Below are 26,450 nucleotides of genomic sequence, written 5' to 3' on the forward strand. Positions count from 1 at the left end.
GGGGAGGCAGAAGCTTTTTGGTGGGGACTACAAGACTCTGGAATCATCTTCCTGTAGCCTTAAAAAGTGAAACCCAACTGTTAGCTTTTAGGAAAGCCTTAAAAACCTGGTTGTTCACATACTATATAGGTACACTACTGTACAAATTAGGCAAAACAGATACACCACTTTGCCTGAAACAGTGCGGTGCACCGAGCACATTCTGGCACACAATCTGGCAATATGAAGAAATCACAACATACCGGGAAGGGATCATGCACACGGTTTCACAAGTAACAGGGGTAACGATTCACCCGAACCAAAAAGATGTCTGCTTAAATTTGGGAGCCCACGGATCTTAATGCGGCTCAGGATTGGGTGGCGTTGGGTATGGCAATAGCAAAAAGAAATATAGCACAACTATGGAGCTTCAGATTGGCCCCTACCCGTAGAAGGTGGTGGCAGGACATGGACTGTGTATTGATAACCGAAAAATCTGTGTATTTGCATAGGATATGCCCCAAAAAGTGGACGCGGGTGTGGGGAAAGTGTAATACATATTGGCGCTATCAGAAGAAAGTGACTAGCTATTGAGATAAGAACATTTAATAATGCAATGGATATGAACATGAACAAAGTTGAGGGTGCAAAAGAAAACCCTATATATGTACTATTGGACCTATCAAAATACTGCGGTTAAACTATTGTATTGCACTATAATGTATGCAAAAGTGACTGAGTGATAGTGCATCAATGTTTATAACAGATTATGCTAATAAAAACATTTTTTTTTCTAAAATCTGGCTGTTCAATCTTTGACCTATCTAGTCAGACTTTATGGCATAGTTGCTCGATGAGCAAGTGCCTAGATACCTTCAGCTAATTGTTTGCGCTCTATAAATTCGTTTTTCTTTTAATTTAACTCAATTACATTCTTAAATTAAGTTAACAGAACCAAACAAATTACTTCCACTCTTTTATATCATCGCAATATTCACTTTAAAAAATATGTCATATCGTACAATTAAACCGAAAACTGTGCAAATAATGCAAAAAAGAAAACGTAAATTTAAAGTGAAAGGCTAAATATGCAATATGAGAGTAAGTATTTAGTTTAAAACCGACTCAGTACTTACTGCCAATGTTCCTTTATCTTCCACTTCACCAAGGGGACTTCATTGCTAAAAGTAAAGCAGTACAAGGTATTGAACAACTGACCCAAACACTTTTTATTCAGCAAAAGAAAGAATACAAAACAACTTGCCTCATAAAATAATGGATCAACGCTTGTAGGGCTGCCTAAGTTTTCAGGGAATTCACTTTTTCGTTGGGTTTAAAAGAAACAAGCATTGTAAAAGCAATTGCTTTCGCCTTTCTGACCTACTAAATGTAAAATGTAAATTGATACTTGTATAGCGCACTACTCACCCGCAAGGGTCTCAAGGCGCTTGTACGAATACCGCTGTGGAACCCATCCTGGCTTTCCCTGTGAGGTGTCCACTCCTGGGCACCCCCAAGGTGGAGGCCAGGCATCCTTAGCGTTGTGGGGGCCGTTGTGGAGATTAAGGAAGCTATTGCCCAGAGTTGCAGAGTGGGACTCCATGATTGGAATAGGCACCGAGGCGAGAATTATTAGGTCCGTGGAATTTTTTAACTCAAGACCCACCGAGGCGGGTATTGAACCCTGGTCCCGGGCTAGACCTCTGCATCAGGGTCTGCCGCTCTAACCATTGAGCCACACTTCTACTGACTTTGCCAATGGTTTTTACCATTCTGCACAACACCCCTGATGTAGTCCTGTTGACTGTGATAGAGATGCAGCCTATGCAGGTCCCGGTAACCTCCTGTAATAATCCTGTAACATACTCTGAAGATCATTTACTAAAGTGATTGGCATTTGAAACATGCCTTCTTGAAGTTGATGATGACCATAGTATTGTTATTAGTTCATATATGAAGCCGGGTTTTCGACATATTGTTGCGATCCTGAGGAATAATATTCTTCTTCATAGTATTCCTCGTCATCTTCCTCCTGATATTTAACATTTCATTAAGAATGGTTATGTGTTGTTCTGTAAGGTCCTTCAGCCTCAGACTCTCCTCATCCCTTAAGTGTGTTGGTGGGAGTGGAGACACTTTACTCAGGGAGGTGTTTTTAGGCTTTAAGATGTCAGGATGAATTTCTCCCTTCGTCGACAGTGTCATTGCCGATGTCGTCAACGTCCTAACTGTAATTTTTATCGTCAGCGATAATTTCTTCATTGATGGTGTTGTCGTCAACAATGTCTTGGCCAGCGTTGCCGTGATTGACGGTGGTGTCATCCATGTAAATGTTGACTGTGTAGGAGTTGAAGTCGATGACACTGCATTCATCTATGGTCATTTTAAATGTGACTAGCCAGTCGCTGTGACAGATTTGCCCTTCGACGGCACTGAGGATGACTTCCTCAGATGTAATGTCAGCTAGGCTAAGATGTTATTTCTGAAACTTGCTCCTTTTTCTGTGTATGGGAGTATTCTCCTTATGTTTTAAGCACTCCTGATGATCCATGATGGGTTTGTTCCATTGCCTTTTTTGGCGATCTTGAAGGTATTTGATAATGTGATCTGGCTCCTTTTCAAATACCTCATCTTTGTTGTTGAGGAATCCTCACTGTCATCCACAGAAAGCAGAGCCTCTCGATTTCAGTTTTTAGAGCCAAATGAGAAGCCTCCCCTCTGTATCTTTTAGTGTCTTAGAAGAAAAGATACAACATATTTTGCAGTCCATTACCTTATGTAAAGGATAGAGACAGTAAATGCACTCCTGTTGATCTTGTGAGTGAAGCCTCTTCTTCCCACATGTTCCACAAGGTCTGAAAAGTCCTTCCTTTGTTAAGTTTGACATACTGAGTAGTCAGATCTTGGTAGATGAAGGTTGGATGTTCTTTATGATGAAAAGTCTTTATTTAAGGAATTCATTTTAACAAACTGAGCAGAGCTCGGAGACTTCCATCACGCGATGTGTGGTAGAAAATCTGAGGGAGTGAAGCCTCTGTGGGGAGTGCTCTAGAGGGCGCTGTCGTCTGATTAGCTGAAGTTTGGTTCTTAATAAATTATGTGGATAAGTTATTGAAGTGAATGATTTCTAGCTAGTATAGGCTATATGTATAATTTCGTACTGCTTTCTAATTGTACCGTTGGACTCCTACTTCGATGGCGGGGAATGAGTCAAGCATGTGAAATGATGAAAGATCCAATACTGGAGAGTAATATGTCTCCCCTATGTAGGCTTTGTAGTCCACAAGGCAGGGTGCATCGTATTATGGTAGACTAAAATCCTACTAAAGTATCGTGGGAATGGGACTAGCAAGAAAAACATTTAAACCACTATTTTTAATACTCATTAAAAATCTAATTTAATGGTGTGGTATGATTTTTTGATAAATATTAAGCAAAGTTCACTTTTAGAAAGTGACCAAACCCTACCAGACGTCCCAGGAGGCTAAATTTGCATTCGTTCCCCTAATTCTGCAAGCCAGTAATCAGCATTTCAATAGGTGTGAAAAAGGAGTGAAATGCCTCCCAGGAGCAAACAATAGGCTGACCTGAATGGGCAGAGAGGACTCCTCTGAACCTCTCAAACTATGCAGGGTGGGTGCTGCGAGCGTCCTTTTTGACATTACAGTGTAAAAACCTGTGTGAGTGTCAAAGGCTGCTTGACAAGTCTGCCGGGTTTACTTATAACACTTTGGAGCCTACCTGAAATCGGGTGCAAAGATAAATCTAGGGTATCCACGGTCTGGTTGCTGAAAGAGCCGCTTTGACTCACCAGACGTTTCTCTCTGGGTTGTACGTATAACACAGGAACACATTTGACAGGAAGGGAAGCAGAATGCCAAAACAGTTCTTGTGTATCCACTGTCTGGTTGCTGGAAACCCCTACATTTGTTATACTATACTTCTGTCTGTGGAATTATTAGGATGTTATGTGGCTGCTTCAAATTGGATGTTGGTATTAGATGTGGAAGAACACCAGTGGTACCGTAGTATATTCCCCCTCACAGAAACACACTCCATCCCTCAGAGCTCAACCTTAGTGTGGCCCAAGACTTGCCATCTTGAAAATGCACAAACTGGGTATGGTTGGCACTGGGAACGTTTATCCTATTGGTTAGGGCATGCTCAAGAGTCATTCTCACCCACTAGCTCATTCCAGGAATAAATGTGGCATGTCTAGGCACCAACTTCAGAACACTTCTGGACCTGAGGAAGCACAGAAGTGGATTAGACCTCTGGTCTGGGACCTGAGAGAAGCCCTGAAGGACTGGAGCTGCGGATAAGATTGATACGACCCAAAGGTTTAAGAGAACAAAACAAACCACAGGGTTAGCTGTTAAACTACCAGGGAATCAGTCTGGAATGCCTTTTAAATGCAAAGCAAATCTAATGAGACCTGTCTGTAAGACCGAAGATATTACTATACTCAGGAAAAAAACATCTAAAATTGAGCTGATGCTAAAAAACACAGGCAGCAGAATTACTTGCAGTTACAACAATAAAAGAGTATTTTCGGAATGACATCTGCAGACAGGGATGTTGTGTCTCACCAATTTATGCCACCGTCCTCTCTGTCCGGTTCCATTGGTAGAATACTGAAATACTTAATGCGGATATAAAATCCACAGTCAATCTGAAAAGAAAAGTACATTTTCAAAATGTTGCCATAAAGCTTTGTGTTCACTTCATAAATATCCATAAAACATAGAAAAATATACCATGATCGAAGTAAAGAACAGCATCAATAGTGACAGCTGTAGAGAGCTAGGAAGCTGTAGGAAAAAGAGCTACAGGGAAAAGACTAACTCATAGGGAACCAGTAGGAAATCTTACAAAACTGTATGCATATATTTCTATTAATAAAATATTAGAATCTTTTCAAAGAGCTTTTGTATATTTTGCAGAGGGCTGAGATTACTTCAGTCTTAGGCTAGCAGTATGCCGACAGCAAATGCCATTAATATGGACTTTTACGTTCCTTTTTGCTGGGCATTTTCAAATGTTAGAATGTGTGTTCAAGTTTCTGCTGATGTGAAGAGTTGTTCAAATTTTAGCTTGCTAAATGAATGCCTGACAAACAGATACAATATTTTTTAGTCATTGCACTTAATTGAATCTCTGATATGGTTAAATGGCTTTGATAATTTTTAGTCCCTGTGTTATCAAACTTAATGTTAGAAGGATTTCTAAAAAATATTTTAAAATCACTTTGAGACTGCACTGTTGACTTCATGTTAGGATGTGTTATATAATAGAGTTGGAATATAAGACTGTTTGTGGTATGCAGTAACTCCAATATGGCAACAGTATGAAGCCCATACTGGAAGCTACTATGATGGTTCAGCCTCTAGAATGCAACTGAGATAAGAAAACAACATTAGTATGAATTAGCATGTTATGACTTTTAAGAGGGTGACAGCAGTGATTCCGCACAGTGATGATCAGAAAAAGAAACAGCAGTGGACCCTACAACGCCGCACCTAAAATCCAGTTCCAAAATAAATCCTCTTTAACACTTTGTGCTGCCAACCCCAACGTCAGCTGCTGTTAGACGTTGCTGTGCTTTCCAGATCAATTAGATATTTTGTTCAAAGTTTATGGGGGCGCACCAAATAGAAGTCCAAAAACAGTTTCGTTCAAGTATGTAGAAAAGTTCTTTATTTATTTTTGTCCATTATTAAAATACAGATCACCAATTATTATACAACAAGGTCAGACAACGCGTTTCACTCCCTTCCAGGGAGTTTCTTCAGGGCACAACGGTCTTTTTCCGGTAACTTGGGGTTAAGTCCTTCCTTTTCCCAAATAGTTTCCTTTTAGTCCTGCCCACTTGGATATTCTTATATTGGTCTTTTATTTGATATATTCTTCCCCAAATAAGTTTCCACGCTTCCGGTGTTGGGAGTTTTTACCACAAATAGTCCAGGAAAAAGACCGTTGTGCCCTGAAGAAACTCCCTGGAAGGGAGTGAAACGCGTTGGCTGACCTTGTTGTATAATAATTGGTGATCTGTATTTTAATAATGGACAAAAATAAATAAAGAACTTTTCTACATACTTGAACGAAACTGTTTTTGGACTTCTATTTGGTGCGCCCCCATAAACTTTGAACAAAATATTCCGCACAGTGATGTTCTAGCCTTGCAGACACCAAAGCGTCTGCAAGTGTTCTGTGTTTGGTATATCTGGCTTCAAAATAATGGCTTCCACACGCTACAAATATTTGGTCAAATGGAGTGGAAGTGAGAGAGCAAACATTTGGAGGGGGGGTGAAAAAAGCTATTTTTGCTTCAGTTTCATTGTACACTACTCAATAATATTTAGAGTGCCCCTATCCAACCTGTTGAGTGCTTATGCATAGACTCAATTTATAAGTCTCTTAATGTACCTACAGTATGCACTTGGCTTTCTTGCATAGACTCAATTTATAAGTCTCTTAACGTAACTACAGTATGCACTTGGTTTTCTTGCTCCATAAAAAAGGGCTAAGTTTCAACTTTTTGGATGATATATATGGTTGTTGAGAACCTCAAGTAATGGTATGCCCTTTAATCGTTGGCCAATTTAAGAGAACAGATACAGAATTTCTATAACTAAAACTACATCTTTTTATAAGAAGTAAGGATTATCTCCTGGTTAGGTGCTATCCTGTGTACTACAAGTATAGTACTGTAGCACAGTGTAGGGACAATTCATAATGTGTTGGTTTGTGGGTATAATTAAGTCCTGTGTAATTGTGTGTCAGACCCCATTCGGGGGTCTATAGAGCACACATTCGCTACTGAGCATGAACCGTGGCACTTGAGGTTATTTCCCATTGATGTCCTAAGGTCCATACTGGGTCAAGAACAACCCTTTCCACACTGGTCTCTTATGTGATTGAGGTTTATCGGTTACAAACTTCTCAGGGGCGTAGTATGGGGAGCAAGAGCTTGGAACTCAACAGTCAGCTAATAGACACAATAAAGTAAAGTTCAGCCCAGTGCTCCTCTTATATGTAAAAAGAAAGTAGTTTGATCACACATACAGGGTTGAAAACGGTGTTGCGTTAGGTTGTGAAGTGCTACTGCCTATTCTTTCCAGTATCCCCTCTTTCTCACCCAATCCTCAATAACACGTATCTCAAGTACCTAACACACTACAGGTTTTAGGTATAGATTAGGCACAGGTGAAGTTGGCTTAATTTCTCTAACAGGTAAATTGCACAGCTTTAGTTCAATGTCTCTTTTAATCTTTTTGGTAAAAAGTCCTAACAGGAGCGGAAAAGTTGACTGCGTGTATTTAGTCTCTAGTCCCTGGTACAAGATAGGCGCTGCAGTTTGATTTGTTGGCTTCTGCAGCATTACAGGCATTGCAGCGGGATTGAACTGGCTCCCCCCTCGCTGCAACAGCTGTTACCTGATGTAGGCCATACTGGTAACATTGATCAGGGCAATGGTTGCAAAGGTAATCAATGGAGGTTGGGGGCGGGAGGAGGGGTCTGCACAGGGACACCTGTCTTCTGCGGCAACAAACCTCCTGAACAACTATAGCTGGTGTCTTAGCGTGGTACGAGCAGTCTCCAGGCCGACTTCCTTTCAATTGTGTCCTCTGGTAGTTGGGACATCCAGGCCGATTGGGCTTATTGCTTTGGCAGGGATGTGGACCATCCTTGCAACATAAGCAGGACCAGACTCGCAGCATGCAGCAATCTACTGGATGATATAAGTAGTTAATCAGGTAGAGTTTATTGGAGCTTAAAAAGTAACTGCACAGACTGACTGGGAGGAACTCGTCACAACACGGATCACTCCTAGATTCATTCTCTGGACAAAGTCAGTGTTCTCAGGGTACTCCTTATGCCGGGAAGATGCTGGGCTTCTCCTCCAGACAGTCTATTCTCCTGCAGGGCTAGGCACACTCCGTCCCTCTCTAGGCACTTTTGTCAGACTGTCAGCTCTTCCATCAGAAAGTGGTGACTTTTGATATACTTTCAACTCAGGGAGATCGGCTGTCAGACCGGCACCAGCTTTGGTTACACAGCATCTGTCGAGTATTCCCTGGAGCACTCCCTTGCTTGATCAAGAAGAACTTTGGAATAGAATCAAGTGAGGTGGTATAGAACCAGCTTTTATAAACATTTTTCAGACAGGATTGTAGATTCACTATCTAAGGCTTTAAATACGGTTTGGCTTGATGCTCTTTCAAATGTTATTTTCAGGCTGCTCTTCAGACTCATCTTTTGTGGAAATTGATGGTCCTCACAGCAGGAAGCATATGGGCTGACTCCAAGCAGCAGTATCCAAAACAGGGGCTCCATGAATTGGAAACGTCGTCACCCTGGACAGCAGAAATTGCAGTCCCACACATCCCCCCTACCATCTACCAAATGGCAGTGTTCAAGAATAACTAACAAGAAGCCTTCTCCTAACAAGGAACTCAATGAACGTCCAAGGGTAACTCGGTCACAGGCCCCTCTCACTTCAAAGTCTGGGTCTCGAACTCCCAGCCACAGGAATGCAAGCAATATACCACTGTGTATTGACGTTTTCCTTATCTTCCTTCTTGTGTCATGACAAACCAAGGGCCATCCAAAATGGCTCGCACTGGTCCCAGTACTCAAGACTCACACACCAAACAGATTCCTACTACCTTACAAGTGCTACACACGTACTACACATGCATGCACATAATATGCACACCAAATGTCAGCGCATGGTTCTGGGTTTCACATATGCCTTCCCTCCTGCACATCAGTGAAGAAAAAGAGAAAGAGATCAATGATAAGACGTCCCAGAGGCTGTAACAATCACTCACCTGCCCCCCAAGGGAGGGTGTACTCATATGATGTGTCCCTATCATTTTTAAAGAGAGTTTTCTTATTTCTCAACAGTGTTAGGAGCTAAGTTATGTACTACGGACTTGTAGGATGTACAAAGAAAAAAAAGAGTTTCTTTCTAGTTCAATACTCTCGGTACGGCGCTATCACATGGCAAGTGTTGTTCGATTCATATTAATGAATATTCTGCATTTAGTCAAGGCATTGCCTAATATCACTGGAATTCCATACCTTAATTCGAACACTAACCAGTGTCAGTCATAGTAGGTGGCATGCCAGCCGACATCCTTATATTGTCTTGGGAATATTATGCCCTACAAAAATAACACACAGACTTACCAGGTCCTCTTCTTGCCTGAAGACAATTTCATATTCTTTCAAAATAATAATTTTGTTGTGGATATCTTCAAAACTAAAACGTTCTTCTTCTCTGTAAAAAGAGCAAGCAAGCATTCACTATAAGCATTCTTTTCATCATAACAAACGTATATCCCCCCCCCCCCGATCCCAATGAAAATTAGGTCAATTTGGCAGTGTCAACACAAATATAATGACTGCTAATATGGATTTCAAGGCAATGAATACGACCTGCATGATCAGGAGAAAACTGCCAGTGGATATTCGCTGTAAACTAGTTGATCAAGAACTGTAGATTTATGTCTTTAGAGTCAATATTATGAGATTTGAGGAGCATTAAAGTTAAGGAACCTGTGCACAATCAATTAACTCACACATTGTTGGAATTCCAGGAGTGTGCTTTTCCCAAAAAAACAGCATTGTTGGGCATGTTGGGCACCCTTGTACAGAAGCTGCAAACACTTTTATTCGAAATGTTTGAGTGGCAAAAGTGAGCCTAAAATGCATTTGATATGGCTGCAATGACTTTTCTAGATTGTAACAAGCCAACAAACACGTGCAATAAAGTTTTTATCAACAGGAATGTGAGACTGCAGGGTGGTGTACTGAACTAATGACAATAGCCATAAAAGTTTGGAAAGCATTTTGAGTATTCCGGATATTTGCTAAGTACGCAATTTACCACCTACAAGTGAAGTATAAGCCTTGCATATTTTTCAAAATGTGTTGTTTCTATTGATACCTTTAAAAAGTCAACACCAAATGAAGAATCGATGGGTGGTGCAGAATAATGAAATGTTGTGAGCCATGGCTGAATGATAGCCCTGAGTATTATGAGAGAGCAGGACAATTATGAAATGTATATGTCTCTGCTACTTGGGGAGTTGAAGGAGTGGCGCAATATATGATGTCACAGATCTATAGTGATAGCACAAATGTAAACTGTTTCCAATATTATTAAATTTTATGAGACAGTTTTAATTTTAACAAACGTATACCTTTTTAGGTATAACTACTTTTACCCCTTGTCATCCAGTAAATGCAAACATTAAAAAAAACTGAAAACTAGAAAAATGGGACCTCTCTTAAAAAAAATTAACAATGTGAAACATAACTCAATTGTAGCTGTTAGGAACATTTACACGATTATTATTTTAGAAAAAACACTTCTGTGACAATTCATAACATCATGACTGTGGTTGCTAAAGCCTACTTGTTCAGGAAACGACAATGGGGCAGAGCACTCGGTTAAAAAGTAAGGGTTCTATGTGTTTATTTAAGGGCTAAAAGTAACCACTATGAAAATGTATCAGTGGTTTAAGCAATCATGTGGTATATCATTGCATGAAACTCAGGCATATCTAAAAGACTGTCTTTAAAGTTGTCTCACTTCATTAATTTGTATAATATGAGTCGCTCACAAATCCGAAACCTTTATTTACAAAAAACTACCCACCCTTCTGACAAATAGGGATTTCCTTCACTTTAGTACTGAGAAGAACAAGTTACTTGCCTTTAGTAAGACCTTTTCTGTTAGAGGCTCTAGCAAACAGCAGATTCCTCACCATGTGAATTTCCCTAGGGGCCAGACTGGATCCAGAAGATTTTCATAGCGGCTCCCACACATGATTGAGTTGTGCTGCTGTGTATTGGGTCCATCTCGCTCCAGATGTGACGATGGGCCCCTATATCCATGCTACCACCGCACACTGACGTCAGTTTATTTGTGATCTCTAGCCGCTCCATTGGACGCAGAGCCCCATAGAAATCAGAGAGTGCAGATGTCTAGATTGGATCCTTAATAATGGACTTTACGAGTCCTTTCAACATAATGGGAAGAACGATGGGTTGGTGAGGAATCGTTAGACAGAGTCTCTACAAGAAAAGGTGTTACTGAAGGTAAGTAACCTGTTCTTTTAATAGAGACTTTTAACTGAAGATTCCTCACCTGGTGAACAGATAACAAAGCAGTACCTCCCGGGGTTGTCGGTGTGTGGATGACTCAGACCAGAAAATCCTGCAGAACTGATTATGCAAAGTCCCGCCCTGCAGGACTTGGCTGTCCAGCCAATAGTGCTTCAGGAACATGTGGAGGGACGCCAACATTGTTTGCTGACAGATGTACAAGACTGGCACGCAGTGTGCCAGCACATTGGTAGCTGCCTCTGCTCTAGTGGAATAAGGGTACAAGCCTCCTGGAGGCTGCTTTCTAGCTCCGTCCATCACCACCCCCTTTTGTACCGCTTCTAGCTAGCCGCAGCAGATTTTTCTGCATAAGATAATCCATAAGTAGTTTGGTTCTCTCTTGGGTTTGCCTTTTTGGTTTTAGAGAAGCTACTAAAACTGATTGTCAAATCAATGCTTGTTCCACTTCCTAAGAAAGATTAGGTGAAAATTATGAAGACAGCCAGACAGAGTGCCTTATGCAGAAGAGCGTAACTACCTTTGACAAAAAAGCCTCTTTTGTCCAAATGACCAGTTTATCCAGGAAGAAGGATGTGTATGAGTGCTGGATTGGCAAGGCCTGGAGTTCACTAACTCAACAAGCATAGGTGATTGGAATGAGGAATACTGTTTTATGGTTAGCAGGCGTGGCGAGCAGCTGTGCATCGGTTCAAAAGAAATGCACATCAAGTACCAAACAAGTTCCCATTGTGATATTACAAAAGGTGTTGTCGGGAACATGTAGATTATCTCTTCAAAAAAATGCATCACAACAGGTGATTTTAAAAGGGATGGCTGATTGAGCAACTGTAGAAGGGCTGAAAGATAACACTTATCTAACGCCACAGCAAGACCTTACTGGGTCAGAGAGAGATAGACAGAGAGACAGAACAATAAAATGTAAGATATCTTTGCCTGTAAAGGTTGAATGTGACGGTGGAGGATCAGATAACAAACTTCTCCCAGAATCCCGCATTTAGTTTAGTGGAGAGACACTAGGCTGCCAGGATGACACCAACTACTTTGGGAGGAAGAGTGAAGGTTGTCAACTGTTGACATTCAATCTCCATGCATGAAGGGGTAGGTTGTGCAAGCCTGGGTGCTGGACCCGGCCCTGCTGCCTCAACAGGAGGTCCTCCCAAAGCTTGGATGACATCTGGCCAGACGTTTACAATACCATAATATGCTCGCCTAGTTCGTAGTCACTAGGATGGCTTGGGTCCCGTCTCGCTTGATCTTTTTCAATACTTTGGGAAGGAGAGGTCGGGCCGATTCCCAAGTCACAGTTCAGGCGAAAGTCGTCTCCATGGGAGAACTACCTTGGGAACTCCAACTCATAAAAGCTTGGACACTGTGTGTTCTCTGCAGTGGTGAATTGAGCCAGTTTTCTCCATACTGTCGGAAGATGCCCTATGTCACATCTGCGTGTAACTTCTGTTCGTGTTACGCTAGGCAACAAAGACTGAGTTTGTCCACCCTGGCATTTAAAGATCCTGCCAAGTGCTGGGTGATCAGGGAAATGCCCTGAGTGTTCAGCCGCTTCCAGAGACATACAGCCTCCTGGCTCAGAACCCACACCCCAACTGCCGACAGGGCGGAAGTGTTGTCTGTGAGAACCTGTACCTAGTTCCTCCCTTATGGCCGGAAAGAATGCCGTTAGTGCCAAGCAAATCACCAGGCACTCCAGCAAGATGATGTGGGGATGGGTCTCTGCATGAGACGAAAGGCCTCTGAGCCCTACCACTCGGAGATGACCTCCCCACCAAGCAACAATGCATCCGTCGCAACTGTTAGTTCGGGGTGGGGTAGGAAGAGAGCGGCTGCCGCCAATCCTACTGTGGTTGAACACACACCACTGCAGACCTTTAGCTGTCTCCTGACACCAGAATGGAGTCCAAAACGTTCGCTAGGAAATGAGTCCAGTAGTACTTCAGATCTCATTTCACAGCCTGCATGTGCCACCTGGCATGTTTAAGAAGCAGAATGAAGGAAGCCAAGAGATCTCAAAGCCGCTCACACTCAGAACATTGTCAAAGATTGAAACACTGAGATCATACCATGAGATTCCTGGACTCGTTGAGGAGGTGGAACGCTCGGAAGCGCACCGTCTTCAGGATGGCTCTGATGAAGTGCAGTCATTGTGAAGGAGTGAGGTGTGAGTTTGGCATGTTGAAGAAAAAGCAAAACCCACAAGATGATGGACGGAATGTTGCACATTGGCAAAACATTCACCTCCAGTCCCAGATCTGGGTTTAATCCATCGTTATTTTGCTCACCACTCCACCCCAGTTGAGACATGGCCATATGCAAATCAGTCTTGACCCTGTGCCTCATGGGAACAGTCCAGCCCGAACTGCCAAGCCATGTCCTCCCTGGACCGGAATCAAGCATCCTAGGACCGGTTTCTGGCTATCAGCCAAGATAGATTGACTCCAGTGCCGTAGTGAGCACGGGACCCACGTCTGGAAATACCCTTCCCACATAGGGCGAACAGCAAAACACACAAGATGATGGACGGAATGTTGCACATTGGCAAAACATTCCCCCCCGTCACAGATCTGGGTTTAATCCATTGTTATTTTGCTCACCACGCCACCCCAGATCAGACATGGCCATATGCAAATCAGTCTTGACCCTGTGCCTCATGGGAACAGTCCAGCCCGAACTGCCAAGCGATGTCTTCCCTGGACCGGAATCAAGCATCCTAGGACCGGTTTCTGGCTATCAGCCGTCATCAGCCAGGATTGCTTGACTCCAATGGCGTAGTGAGCACGGGACCCATGTCTGGGCATACCCTTCCCACATAGGGTAAACAGTAAAACACACAAGATGAGGGGCTGCAACGTGGACTATGGTATTGAGAAGTGTGTGGTGGGGTGTCAGTGCCAAAGACGAGCTTGGGGTAGGGTCTGGTGGCAGAATCGGCATTAGGGATGGACCCACCAGTGGTACACAGACAGGTGGTCATCTAAGATTCTAAGGGTCCAGAGGCGCTCCATAGGAATCCGGTCGGGTACCAAATATATGGTCCATGGCCTCTCGGAATTCCTAGATTTATTGCTTCAGAGCATAATGGAACAAGGGTTAGAATTGGTTTTAGGTTAGTAAACTGGGTTAGCAGCCGGGCTGCCAGGTACCCGGCACATTGCGCGACTGCAGGAGTGGCAGGACAAAACGGTGTTCTATTTGGACAGTTTGTGTTTCCTGGTCTTACTAAAGACTTTGACGAAGAACGGTCACAAGAGTAGGAGCACGTCCATGCCATTGACATCAACTGGGACTGTCCTGTTTTCTACTTCTTTAAGTGTTCTGCGCTGTAGAGTTTCGCTTTGGGGTTTATCTTCGTACTTGAATCACAGTCTCCGAGTTGTGCTTGGACACCAGAGGCAAACTTCCTGTGGGTCCGTCACTGAGATCTACTAATAGCAATCCTTAGACGTTGAACCCTGTTGTTTTACGTAGGGACATGTCTAGGGATGGGCGGAAGTTTTCATTCCTTCGGCGGAATTGGAGGCATTTAGTAAATCTGCTGACTCATGTAATGCTGAATTACCAATAAATTCTGCCGCTCCGCTTGGCGAAATTGATCAGCACGGATTATATTCCAAACATGTACTAGCAGCGATCACCACCTGCTTCTTTCTATTCTGATGCATCTCCACAAAGAGCCTGCGTGACTGAGAGCTCAAGGGGGCATATCCACTTCAGGTAGGTCAACATATTGTAATCATCCGCATTTCAAATGTAGCATTCGATACTGCTGCCTACGTTTCAAAATGCTCCCATTTATGGCATATAAGGGAGCAGGAATTAGGGGAGATGAAGCAATGTGTGAAAGCCTACATTAGAAGATATGTGTTGTAGTTCTGCAGGAGACCTGACAGTACAACACATTTGCTGACAGATATGTTAGTTGATAAGTTTCCACCCAACCTCATTAGAGCTGAACCCAGCTTCCTCATGTGCATCTCAAGGGTGAAGTTTGCCGCCAAGATCCTATACACACAACAGGCATTCACTGGGCTATCTAAATACAATTATCACATCACTGAAAAAACTGAGTGAGGTTAAACAAACAGGCATCACCCCTACAGTGGGGGTCCCTTCACATTCTGCCTAACACCCTTGTTCTACGGGGCCTAAAGCTGCAAGGATTCATTGTGTTGTTGTGAATGTAAGGCAGCTAGATCGGTCTGTCTCATATGCATTTTAATTAAGCTTACCTCGTTTCACATCAGTGCACTGAGGACCTTTTGTCACATATTTGATCACCTTGAAAGTGAAAGATGCTGGCTTGTCTTTGTTTTCAGGCCACTACTTAACTGATGCTACAGTCCCAAGTAAAATAAACTGGCTAATTTTCTTTTTTCTACGTTTGAATAATTGATGCATATGAAGAGGCGTTAGTCGTGCATACATAGTGCCAGATTGCTTTTGTTTACTCTAATCTACTCTATGTAGTTTATAGCATCACTAGTCTGTGCCCTTAAACATCACCCGTTGGCCAATAGGAAAAGGGCCAGCACCTTACATCACATGAGTCTGTACCGCTGCATTCAGGAAGGAGGCAGATGTTGCAGCTATAGACAGCAGTGGCATGCGGGTGCGCCAGATTGGAATTTTAATGTAATTTAATGTAATTCTGCGGAATAAAACTCCGCCACTCCCACCCACCCCTACTTATCACACTGGCATAATTTGAGGGAACAAGCCCTGGATCAATGTCGGAAGGTGCATAAAGAAAGGAACTGAAGTCAAAGTGCGGAGGTGGCACAGATACGGTTGCCCTGACGTAACATCCAGGGTGGGACTGACCCAACATGGAGGGATGTATGACGTTACAACGCATACATTTATATTGCGGTACATTACATGCGGTTTTTACTACGCAAGTCGTTACAACGACTTGCGTTGGAGGGAGCTGGACTTAGTAGTAGTATAATTTACTATTCCAACTCCTGTCTACGTACAGCAGGGAAGGTGTTGGATAGCAAATTATACTATTCCTTGTCCTAGAGCGCCATCCAGCGCAATTTGTTGTAACGACTTGCGTTGTAAAAACCGCGATGTAATGACATTGCGATGTAATCCCCACATTGTAAACAAGGTTTCCCACATGGAGCCGCATATGAAAATCTCCAGATACAATGTGGCACCAGAGGAAATTCGCAAGGTGAAGAATCTGCTGATAGAAGCCTCTATCAGAAAATGTAAGATTTTAATAAAGAGGAGGAGGAGAGCAAAACATGCTAGAAGCAAAAACAAAAACAACAAGGACGTTGTGAAATCACTGAAACATGCTATACAGGACAGTAGCATTAAAGAGACATTCTATATAAACTGCATTCTCAGGCAAGACATCCAAGATGGAGACGAGACACAGCAATCTGCAGTGCCAATCCAGCACCCAGGACAGAGTACAACATGCAAACGGTATCAAATACAGCTAACAGCACGTGAATGGCATCCCAGAGAACATTGTGCCCAATCTAACCATTCTATAGCACACTGTGTGCAGAGAAAAATCTGAGGTGTCAAATTAGCCAATCAGGAGATGGCGAGGACCTGCAAGATCAAAAGCAATAGAGGAGAGAAGGATAAAAAACTCGGCGGTAGGCACACTGGGAACGGTCTACATACAAGCAACTGTAAGTGAAAACTATAAACTAATAAAGAAAGCCTCTAATATACCAGGGAGTTCCTGCAAGAAAGAAGGAGAAAGAGGAACAAAGGGGTGACAGGGAGAAGGTGAGAAACAAAACCATAAATACAGTCTAATTTTTGCAAGATACATATCATATGGAATTAATTAAATGCAGGCATGTTGGTGACTGTGACAACTTGGGGGTTATATGGTACCTACCCCAGAACTTTACGCACAAGACGATTGCTGGATGCAATTACTACTAGGTGAAAAACTGTGCACGCTTTACTGTCCAAGGGTAGCATGCAGGCCCTACAGAAGGTGCAAATCGATCCTGTCTACACAGAGACTGGCCCCGAGCGAAACATGAGCTGGAGATACTGATCAGACATTTCATCTCTTTCTACCTTATTGCTGCTGAGAATCTGGCTGAAGTCCACCTATAGGTATTATATGTACATCTGACGACAGGAGAAGATGGGCAAGGGAGACTCAAAACAAGTCAAATTGACATTTAAACTGAGGAAGACACCATTCTGCAAAAGCCAATTGTAAGACGTTGAGAAAGTGTTGTATTTGCTAGTGCTTATTATGTTCCTTCTTGGAATTTCTATGTTGTCATGGTGTTTAAGAGGTTCTAGTTCTGCTAATTGCCAGTTGGTGTTTCCCTGTGCCAGTGTATGGTGTGGTGGCTCGTTTCTCTGAGAATAAACTCAGCAACCCACTTTGCCTCTGTTTCCTGTGTTTACTTTAAACCCACAACATAATTTTTGGCGACGAGGACTTGACATCAAAAGAAGGCGAGCCACTGCTTCGAGTCTTTCAAATTTCTTGAGCGAAGATATTTTCGACTGAAGCCTTTTCACCGAAGTACTGTTTAACCCCTTTACCCTGACACCTTCTCCAGCGGCTGTAAGTTTAAAAAGGGAATTGATTTTCCCCAGCGGCAGTTACTTCTAAAAGGTGAGGAGGTTGTAGGGTGGGTCGTCTTTAAATCGAACTGTGGAGACGCTACTGCGTTATTCGGCTGCACTTGACTTTATTTTTTTATTTTTTTTTAAAAGAGCTTATCCGGTTACTTCAAGGCTTATGTCTCTCATGCCTCATGTTCTACCAGTTCTTACCTGAGGCGCAGTGACCGTTATCCAGTTTCAATGCTGCAGCGAGATCGTCTCTGTTTGAGCGCTTTCTGCAATTGATGACGTTTCAGAACGTACAACGGGAGTTGGTGAATACACAGCGCGTCATAAGAGGGAGTCGACGAATTCTCAGAGCGTCATTCGGCGAAGGCTCACAGCGTCATTAGAGGAAGTTGGGAAATAAACGAAGCGTCATTCGAGCTTCACCGTGTTTCTACAGCCAGTGTGTCATCGTGTATGACATGTTTTTCTCTTCATAACTTATTTTTTTTGTTGCCTTTAAAACTTCTTTTCTTCACAGTGTCACATCAGCTGAAGGAAGGTGTACATCGTCAATGGAATTGTTATTTGGACAGAAAAGCGGAGTTCTCTTACATTGCTGTGTTGTAGTAAGGTTGTTTTTTTTGTTATTTGGACACTGCGACTCTATTGCACTGACAATTCTTGTTGACATCATTTTAAGCTTCATGTTCGTTTTATTGTGAATAAGGGTGAATTATTTCTTCTTTTTACTTTGTTTTGGCTTATATTTTGCTCAAAATGCAATCTGTCAATCAACCTCCCCCTTTCTTAGAGAGTCCTGGTACGCCACAAATTTAGTGGAGGCAATGGTTTGATGGGTTTGAGACCTACATTGGTGCCATTGGTGCTTCAAGATACAGGGCAGAAAGAAAGAAATTTTTACTTTTAAACTGTTTGGGATTTGAGGGTAGGGAGGTGTACAAGCATTTGCCTGATTTAGTTCTTGCTGAGGGTGAGATTATTGATGAATATCAAGAGACGATAAGGAAGCTTGTTATCAAATTTTATGTGCAACCAAGTTTGGTTGTATTAAGGCACAAGTTTTTCAAAAGAGCGCAACTCCAAAGTGAGGATGTTGATTCCTATTTAAGCGCCTTACGTAAACTTTGTGCTGAATGTCAGTTCGGTGATTTTAAGGATCAGTTGGTGAGGGATCAGTTCATCGCACACTGTAGTGATAGACATATCCAACAGAAACTACTTACCATGGGAAACCCTTCTTTAGAAGAAATTATCAAGGTGGCAAAGAGTCTTGAACTAGCTCAAACTTCTATTAAAGAATTGTGTAAAACTGATGTGCAAAAAGAGAATGTAAATGTTGTTGTTTCGCAAACATCCAAGTCTAGTTTTCCTAGGAAAGAAAAGTTCAATGATAAGAGCTCTTTTAAGAAAAATATGTGTTATAGATGTGGTTATTCTCCACACTCCAAAGAAAACAGTTTTTGTCCTGGGAAAAATGCGAAGTGTTATAAGTGTGGGAAATTTGGTCATTTGGCTAAAGTTTGTCAAGTCAATTTGAATAAATCTAAAAAAGTCAGTTGTGTGTTGGAGAATGAGCATGTCTCAAGGTGTGAAATGGTGAAAGAATTTAAGGACATGATTGTCACTGTTACGGATGATGGTGTTGTGACTGGGGATCCCGCAGAATGTGTAGATCCATATGTAGATATTATGGTAGGTGATGTTTGTTTAAAACTTCTTGCAGATTCTGGAGCCAGAATAACCATGATTTCTTTGGAATTGTTCAAGCAGTCTTGGGCAGATAGGGAGTTGTTTCCTCCTGACAGGGCTCCTGTCTGCTATGAGCGTCGCAAGATTGTTTTGGAGGGGTACATTGAAGACATTTTGCAGTTTAAAGATAGGAAGATACAGGGGAAGATATATGTGGCAGTGCGTGGGTTGAACATTTTGGGGTGGTACCATCAGGGTCCGTTTGGTATGTTGTTGAGACCTGGTGCTAAAGAACAGGTACTTGTTGTGCTGGATACGCCTGATTCATTCTCTCTTTAGAAAGAGTTTCCTAGAGTTTTTTTCAGATTCACTTGGAGAAATTGCTGGTTTTAAACATAGGATCAAGGTTAAAAGTGATGCTGTACCGGTGAAACATAAGGTTAGATCTGTACCTTTTAGTTTGAGGGCAGATCTTAAAGCTGAACTTGAGAGATTAGAGAGAAATGGTATTATAGAGCCTATTGAATCTAGTTTGTGGCTTAGTCCTTTGGTGGTCGCAAAAAAAAGGAATGGGGAAATTCGTCTTTGCTGTGATCTCAGGAGTCTTAATAAGGAGATATGGGTGGATGCCCACCCACTTCCAAAGATTGGTGATTTGTTGGAAGAACTGAGAGATGTGCAGTGGTTTTCAAAAATTGATTTAGCCTCTGCATACCACCAGATTGTGTTGGAGGCCGAGTCCAGACATTTTACTGCTTTTAATTCTCCCTTTGGGACTTTTCAGTTTTGTAGAATGCCGTTTGGGCTTGCTTCTGCGGCTTCAGTTTTTCAAAGGATCATGCAGAGTGTGCTGAAAGATGTCAAGGGAGTAGTGATTTTTCAAGACGATGTTTTAATTTTTGACAAATTTTTAGACCAACACGATTTTACTCTCAGGTCTGTTCTCAGGAAATTTGATGAAAAAGGCATTGTGGTTAAAAAGAACAAATGTGAGTTTTGGAAAAAGGAAGTTGAATTTCTGGGTCATTTAGTTTCTGGTTTGGGAGTTTCTCCTAGACCTGGTTTAGTCAAGGCTGTTGTTGATTGTCCTGTACCCAAAAATAAAGACGAGTTGCGATCATTCTTGGCTTTATGTGAAATTTATTCACGTTTTGTACCAGACTATGCCAGTAAAATGAAGTCTTTGTCTAATATGCTAAGTTCTAGTGTTACTTTTGTTTGGGATGAAGATTGTCAGACAACTTTTGATTTGGTTAAGTCAGAATTGGTAAATGCTAAGATTTTGATGGCTTATGACCCCAGTGTTAGCTGTATTATCACTGTTGACGCAAGTAATTATGGTCTGGGAGCTGTGCTCACTCAAATTGTTGAGGAAAAAGAGGTCACTATTAGTTATGCTTCAAGAGTTTTAAGAGATCCTGAAATTAATTATTCAGTGATCGAAAAAGAGCTGCTAGCATGCTATTGGGCTTGTGAAAAGTTTCGGACCTATATTTGGGGAAGGAAGTTTGTAATTCAGACTGACCATAAGCCTCTGGTTTACATTTTGTCTGGTGATCGTGTTAAGTATGCCACACCACGCATAGCCCGTCTTACTACCAAATTGTTACAATATCAGTTTGTTGTTAAACATATACCCGGGAAAGATAATTGTACTGCTGACATGCTCTCTAGACTACCTTTACAAGATGATGAATGTACTGATTTGGACGAGGATAGAGAGGATTGTTTTATTGCTACTTTGGATGCTGTTGATAATGTTGGTTGTTCTGAAAGTGAATGGTTGGATGCCATGAATTCTGATGTATCTTTGTTGAAAGTCAAGGATTATATTGTTGCTGGTTGGCCAAAAGAAAGAAGTCTACCTTTTCATATTCAACCTTTTTGGAAGGTCTCTGATGAACTTTCTATAGAAGATGGAGTCGTCATGAGAGATGACAGATGCATACCTCCTCTGAATTTACGTGTGAAATTGATAGACAGGGCTCATAATGGACACCTTGGACTCACAATGACGAAGAGACGTTTGAGATTGCACTACTGGTGGCCTTCTATGGACGGTGATGTGGAAGAAAGAGTTAAACTCTGTTGTGTTTGTGCTTCTGCTGAGAAAGGTTTGAAAGTTGTGGTTCCTCCTTTGCAACCTATACCTTTTCCATCTAAACCTTGGTTGAAAATTGGTATTGACCTGGTTGGTCCTTTTAATTTTCTTTCTTCTCACTTAAGATTCGCTTTTGTGCTTATGGATTTTCATAGTAAATGGCCTGAGGTTAAATTTTGTGCTAATCCCACTGCTAGTTGTGCAATTCTCTTTCTTAAAGAAATTTTTATGAGGGAAGGTTTTCCTGAGACACTTGTTTCTGACAATGGTGTTCAATTTGTCAATGCTGAGATGCGTGTGTTTTTGTCAGAATCTGGAGTAAAGCGCTTGAGGAGTTCAGTGGGGCATCCTCAAACAAATGGTCAAGTTGAGAGAATGAATCGTGTGCTTGTGGAATGTATAAAGTGGGCCAAAGGAAACAATTTTGATGTGGAGAATGCTGTGAGGTCCATGATTTGGTTCTACCCCGCATTCTGTCACAAAGGTTGCTCCTTTTGTTTCCCTCAGAGGAAGATTACCTACTTCAACACTTTATCCTGCCTGGCTTTTGAGAACTGTTGCTCAAAAGGTTTCTCATTTTGTCAATCATGATGAGTTGCAGTTGAGTGTTAAGAGTGCCCAAGACAAAATGGCCTACACGTATAATGACAAGAAATCCACTAAAAGTGTGAACATTTCTCCTGGTGATATGGTGCGTGTGAAGAATTATAGGTCTGTTAAAAAAGGTTCTGACTCTTTTGGTGAACCTGTTCGTGTTGAGAAAGTGTGTGGAAATGCTGTTATGGTGGAAGGTGGACATTGGTGGAATCTCTGCAAAGTTATCAAGGTGAAAGTTGGTGACTGTGGAACATGTGCTGATCGTGAGTCTCGACCTGCGTCTCAATCTGCGTTTTCTGATTCTGAGGTGAAGCTAATACCTCCTGCTCCTGGAAGTTCCACTGATGTGTGTCCCATAAGTGACGATTCTGTCAGGAAGTCAACTCGTGTAACCCGTCTTCCTTGGAAACTTCGTTAGTTCTAGCTCTGTTCATAAGTTTGTATCTCTAATTTCTTTTCTTCTTTTTCTTTTGCCTTTCTATATTTTTGTTTCTGTTTTTTTTTAATATGTTGCTTTCTTTTACTTTTCTTTGGGAAAAAAAAGATAATGTTGTATTTGCTAGTGCTTATTATGTTCCTTCTTGGAATTTCTATGTTGTCATGGTGTTTAGGAGGTTCTAGTTCTGCTAATTGCCAGTTGGTGTTTCCCTGTGCCAGTGTATGGTGCGGTGGCTCGTTTCTCTGAGAATAAACTCAGCAACCTACTTTGCCTCTGTTTCCTGTGTTTACTTTAAACCCACAACAGAAAGGAACAGCTGAGATGACAAATGAAGGATCTGGAACAGATACAGTGTCTATCCTGATCGATCAAAAGGCCGGCCTTCAGTGCATAGACCCAAAGATAGAATCAGTTACAACCCGCCACGATCGCCTAACGGAATGGACTGATAGATAGATGGTAAGGCTACATGGCTGAACAGAGAATATCAGATCTGAAAGAAAACACATCAGAGAGCAGATCCAGACTAACTACACACGACCAACATCAATAATCGCTTAGGTGCTAAATGTCTGCAACACAGTAACTATTCTTCATATGACACATGAAAAAGGCCAGCTACAACACCAAGGCTTGGCTATATAAATGCTTCCTGACTTCACCATGGTGGTGCAAGAAGCAAGACATAAATTCACGGGTGTGAAGCCCGCAGTCCAAGGGAATAATATAAAATATGCAATGCTATATCCAGCTAGGCTAAGCATGGACTTATAAGTGAAAACGTATTTCCCACCAAAGAAACAGAATTGTCCAAATTCTGTAAGGCAAACCGAGGACATGACCACAGTGAACAGACAACACACGACCTGGGTGAGATTCACAAGACATAACACACAACTTCAGCGGAGAAGATTGATACATATGTACTGAAGCCAGGTAGCTTTTGGTTTCTTTGAATGTGAACTATTATCCTGTAAGCAGCGGAAGACTTGATGTAGGTGTCAATAAGAACAAGAGTGGTGAGGCGCAGAGCAGACACAAAGTTGCTGTGGAGCGGTTGGGGCTGCCCTCATGTATATGATAGCTGACAATACAGTTAGTAGCAGTGGGTTGTGGAGTGTTGTCATGCTCCATGGTTTGTATAAACCTCCTTTTTCACTCTTATTGGGTTAATGAGAAGTTTATGTTAAGAGGGGTAAATGGCACTGACAGTTGGGTAAATAAGTGTGTCGGTGGGGGTTGGTTGCAAAGGATGGTCAAAAGACATACTAAGCTATTGTATGCATAAACACTTACCTCCAAGAATGAGAATTAGCCAATGCTGGAAATGTGTCCTTGATAATCAATATGGTTTTACCATATGACATTTAAAAAGAGACTGATAACATGGATCTCATGGAACGTCATGGCTCTTAATAAACCCCGTAAGGTGAGAAAAGTACTAGCATACTTGGACAGACATTCCATTGATGTGGTGCTTCTCCAGGAACCCCACATTTGAGAATGTATGAATGGCATTGATCAACGTCTATGCACCAATCACGGACACCCCTCTCTTTTTTTTTTTAGATCTTTTACCATATTGCGAAATGCAAAGGGGCAAACCATGAAATGGGAAGGGGACTTTAATTTAGTGCTAAACCCCGTCCAGGATTGTTAAGATGTGCGTCGTTCGCATGACACACAGTCTGAGGAAGCATTGGGAGAGATCATAGAATAATTTAGATTGGGAGATATGTGGCGACATAAGCACCAAGCAACGCAACAATTTACATTTTACTCTGCACCACAGAACTTGTCATCCCGCATAGACTACTGCTTAGCAACACAAGAGTTGACATTCTGGATGATTGAGGTTGAACACCTTTCTCGCACACTGTCTGACCACTCGCCAGTCAAACTGTGACTTGCATTCGTAGGCTCTTTACAGCGACATCCTAGTTGGAGATTCCCGGTGTGGTCCTTGACAGATCTCGTGTTTAAGGGGGAGCTTTGAAAGACTATAGCAGAATACTTTCAGATAAACCTGGGCACTATCACTAGTTATGCTACATTGTGGAATACTTTTAAGGCCTATGTGTGTGGGGGTAGCAATAGCAAAACATGCAGGTTTACGGAGGACATCCGAAAGCAACTTGCACACCTAGAAACAGTAATTGCAGCCCTAGAAAGGAGGGTTACACAGATACCCAAGGGTTTTACCTCAAAGAACAGAACAAACTCCTAAAAAGTTACAGAAATGTCGCTGACTGGGAGGTAAACTTTCTGGGGAAATGGGCCCTGGCCAGGCAGTTCGGGGAAGGTTGATTTGGAGGGAAATGAGAGAGCCCTAAAATATCACAAATTGAGGATGCAAATGAGGAAACCCTGACAGATAATGAGGATGCGGTGGAAGAGTTTGTATGATTCTGCATTGCACATGCGGAAGAATCAATAGTCCATCAAAGATTATTTGGATAAAACTGCCATAATATGGCTGGAGGATTGTCATAGATAGTTCCTCAGCCACCAGATAACTGTGGAAGAGACAGTAGCAGCTACAGATGTGTTGGTAGTAGGGAAGGCACCAGGCTGAGATGGCCTGACCATTTAATTGCAAAAGGTATATGATGAAGCATTAAAGGGTGGGTTCTTCCTTCGCTTGTGTGAGGCAATTACATCGGTGCTCCCAAAACCTGGGAAGGACCCGAACAAATGTACCTTTTATCACCCTCATCCTATGCTCAATTGTGACACTAAAATTCTTGCCAAGGTGATTGTGACCCGACTGTCCCTATAGCTCCAGAACATAATATACCCAGTACAGTTGTGATTCATCCCACACACGTCCACAGCAATTACTCTTTACATTGTATCCACACACCAATTGAACCCAGACATGCAACCGGTGGTAGCTCTTCTTGACGTCAAAAATGAATATGATTCTTTGTAATGTCCTTTTTTGATGGCGCTATTTCACCTTGGGATCTTGGGGAGCTTCATAACACTAATGGAGCTCCTGTCATGAGTGATGTAATATGTGAGGTCATAAGCAGTGCATTGTGGTCACGTAATTATAATTAGCTCAGGTAACTATAACTGCTGAATTTCATGAGTTTTGTACGAGTGCATTCTGAAATCAGTGTGAAGTAAAGTGCAATAGAGTAATGGTGTGTCGTAGAGTTGAGTGGCATGGGGTGGAGTGTACTGACTTAGCATAGGTAGTGAACTGTTTTAAACTGGAGTGGAGTCTCATACAGTAGTGGAGTTATGTGTTGTATAGAAAGGTGTGGTACAGTGGAATAGAGCATTGTACATTGGAGTGTGCTGGCATAGAGTGAGCATAGAGTTGGATAGTGAAGTGTACGGGGATAGAACGGAGTAGAATGTCGTGCAACTTTGGACAGTGAAGTGTACGGGGATAGAGTGGAGTGGAGTAGAGGGGCACAGAGTGTAGTAGAGTTTTGTGGAGTGGAGTAATACAGGGTGTAGAAGAGTACACTGGAGTGGCGTAGAGTGGAGTAGCATACAGTGGAGTGGCATAAAGTGGAATAAGGTAGAGTGGAGTAGCGTAGACTGGAGTGGTATACAGTGGAGTGGCGTAGACTGTAATAGTGCATAGTGTAGTAGCCTAAGTGTAGGGGCATAAAGTGTAATAGCACACAGTGGAGTAGCGTACAGTGCAGTGGTTTAGACTGGAGTTGTGTATCGTGGGGTGGGGTAAAGTGTAAATAGCATATGGTGGAGGGGTGAACAGTACAGTGGAATACCATAGTGTAGAGTGGTAAAGATTGAAGTTGTGTACAGTGTAATAGCATAGAATGGAGTGCCGTACAGTTGAATAGCATAGAGTGGAGTACAGTTGAGTGGCATACAGTAGCATAACGTAGAGTGGAACAGCGGGGTGTATATTAGCGCAGAGGGGAGTGGCGTTCCCTGGGG

General features: G+C 42.2%; 1 protein-coding gene across 3 annotated transcripts in view; it reads right to left on the reverse strand.

Annotated features, from left to right (window-relative positions):
- ACD (ACD shelterin complex subunit and telomerase recruitment factor) overlaps positions 1–26,450 on the reverse strand; it is a 283,828-nt gene that overhangs the window by 160,891 nt on the left and 96,487 nt on the right. For all 3 annotated transcript variants that reach the window (XM_078688039.1, XM_078688038.1, XM_078688037.1), the window contains exons 7-9: positions 9,175–9,265; positions 4,569–4,651; positions 1,116–1,160 (exon numbers count right to left, since the gene is read on the reverse strand). In XM_078688039.1, coding sequence (XP_078544165.1) covers positions 1,116–1,160; positions 4,569–4,651; positions 9,175–9,265 — 219 coding nt within the window. The remainder of the gene's footprint in view (positions 1–1,115; positions 1,161–4,568; positions 4,652–9,174; positions 9,266–26,450) is intronic.

This window comes from Lissotriton helveticus, chromosome 4_1 (assembly GCF_964261635.1).
Source record: "Lissotriton helveticus chromosome 4_1, aLisHel1.1, whole genome shotgun sequence".
In the NCBI taxonomy this organism is placed as follows: Eukaryota; Metazoa; Chordata; class Amphibia; order Caudata; family Salamandridae; genus Lissotriton; species Lissotriton helveticus.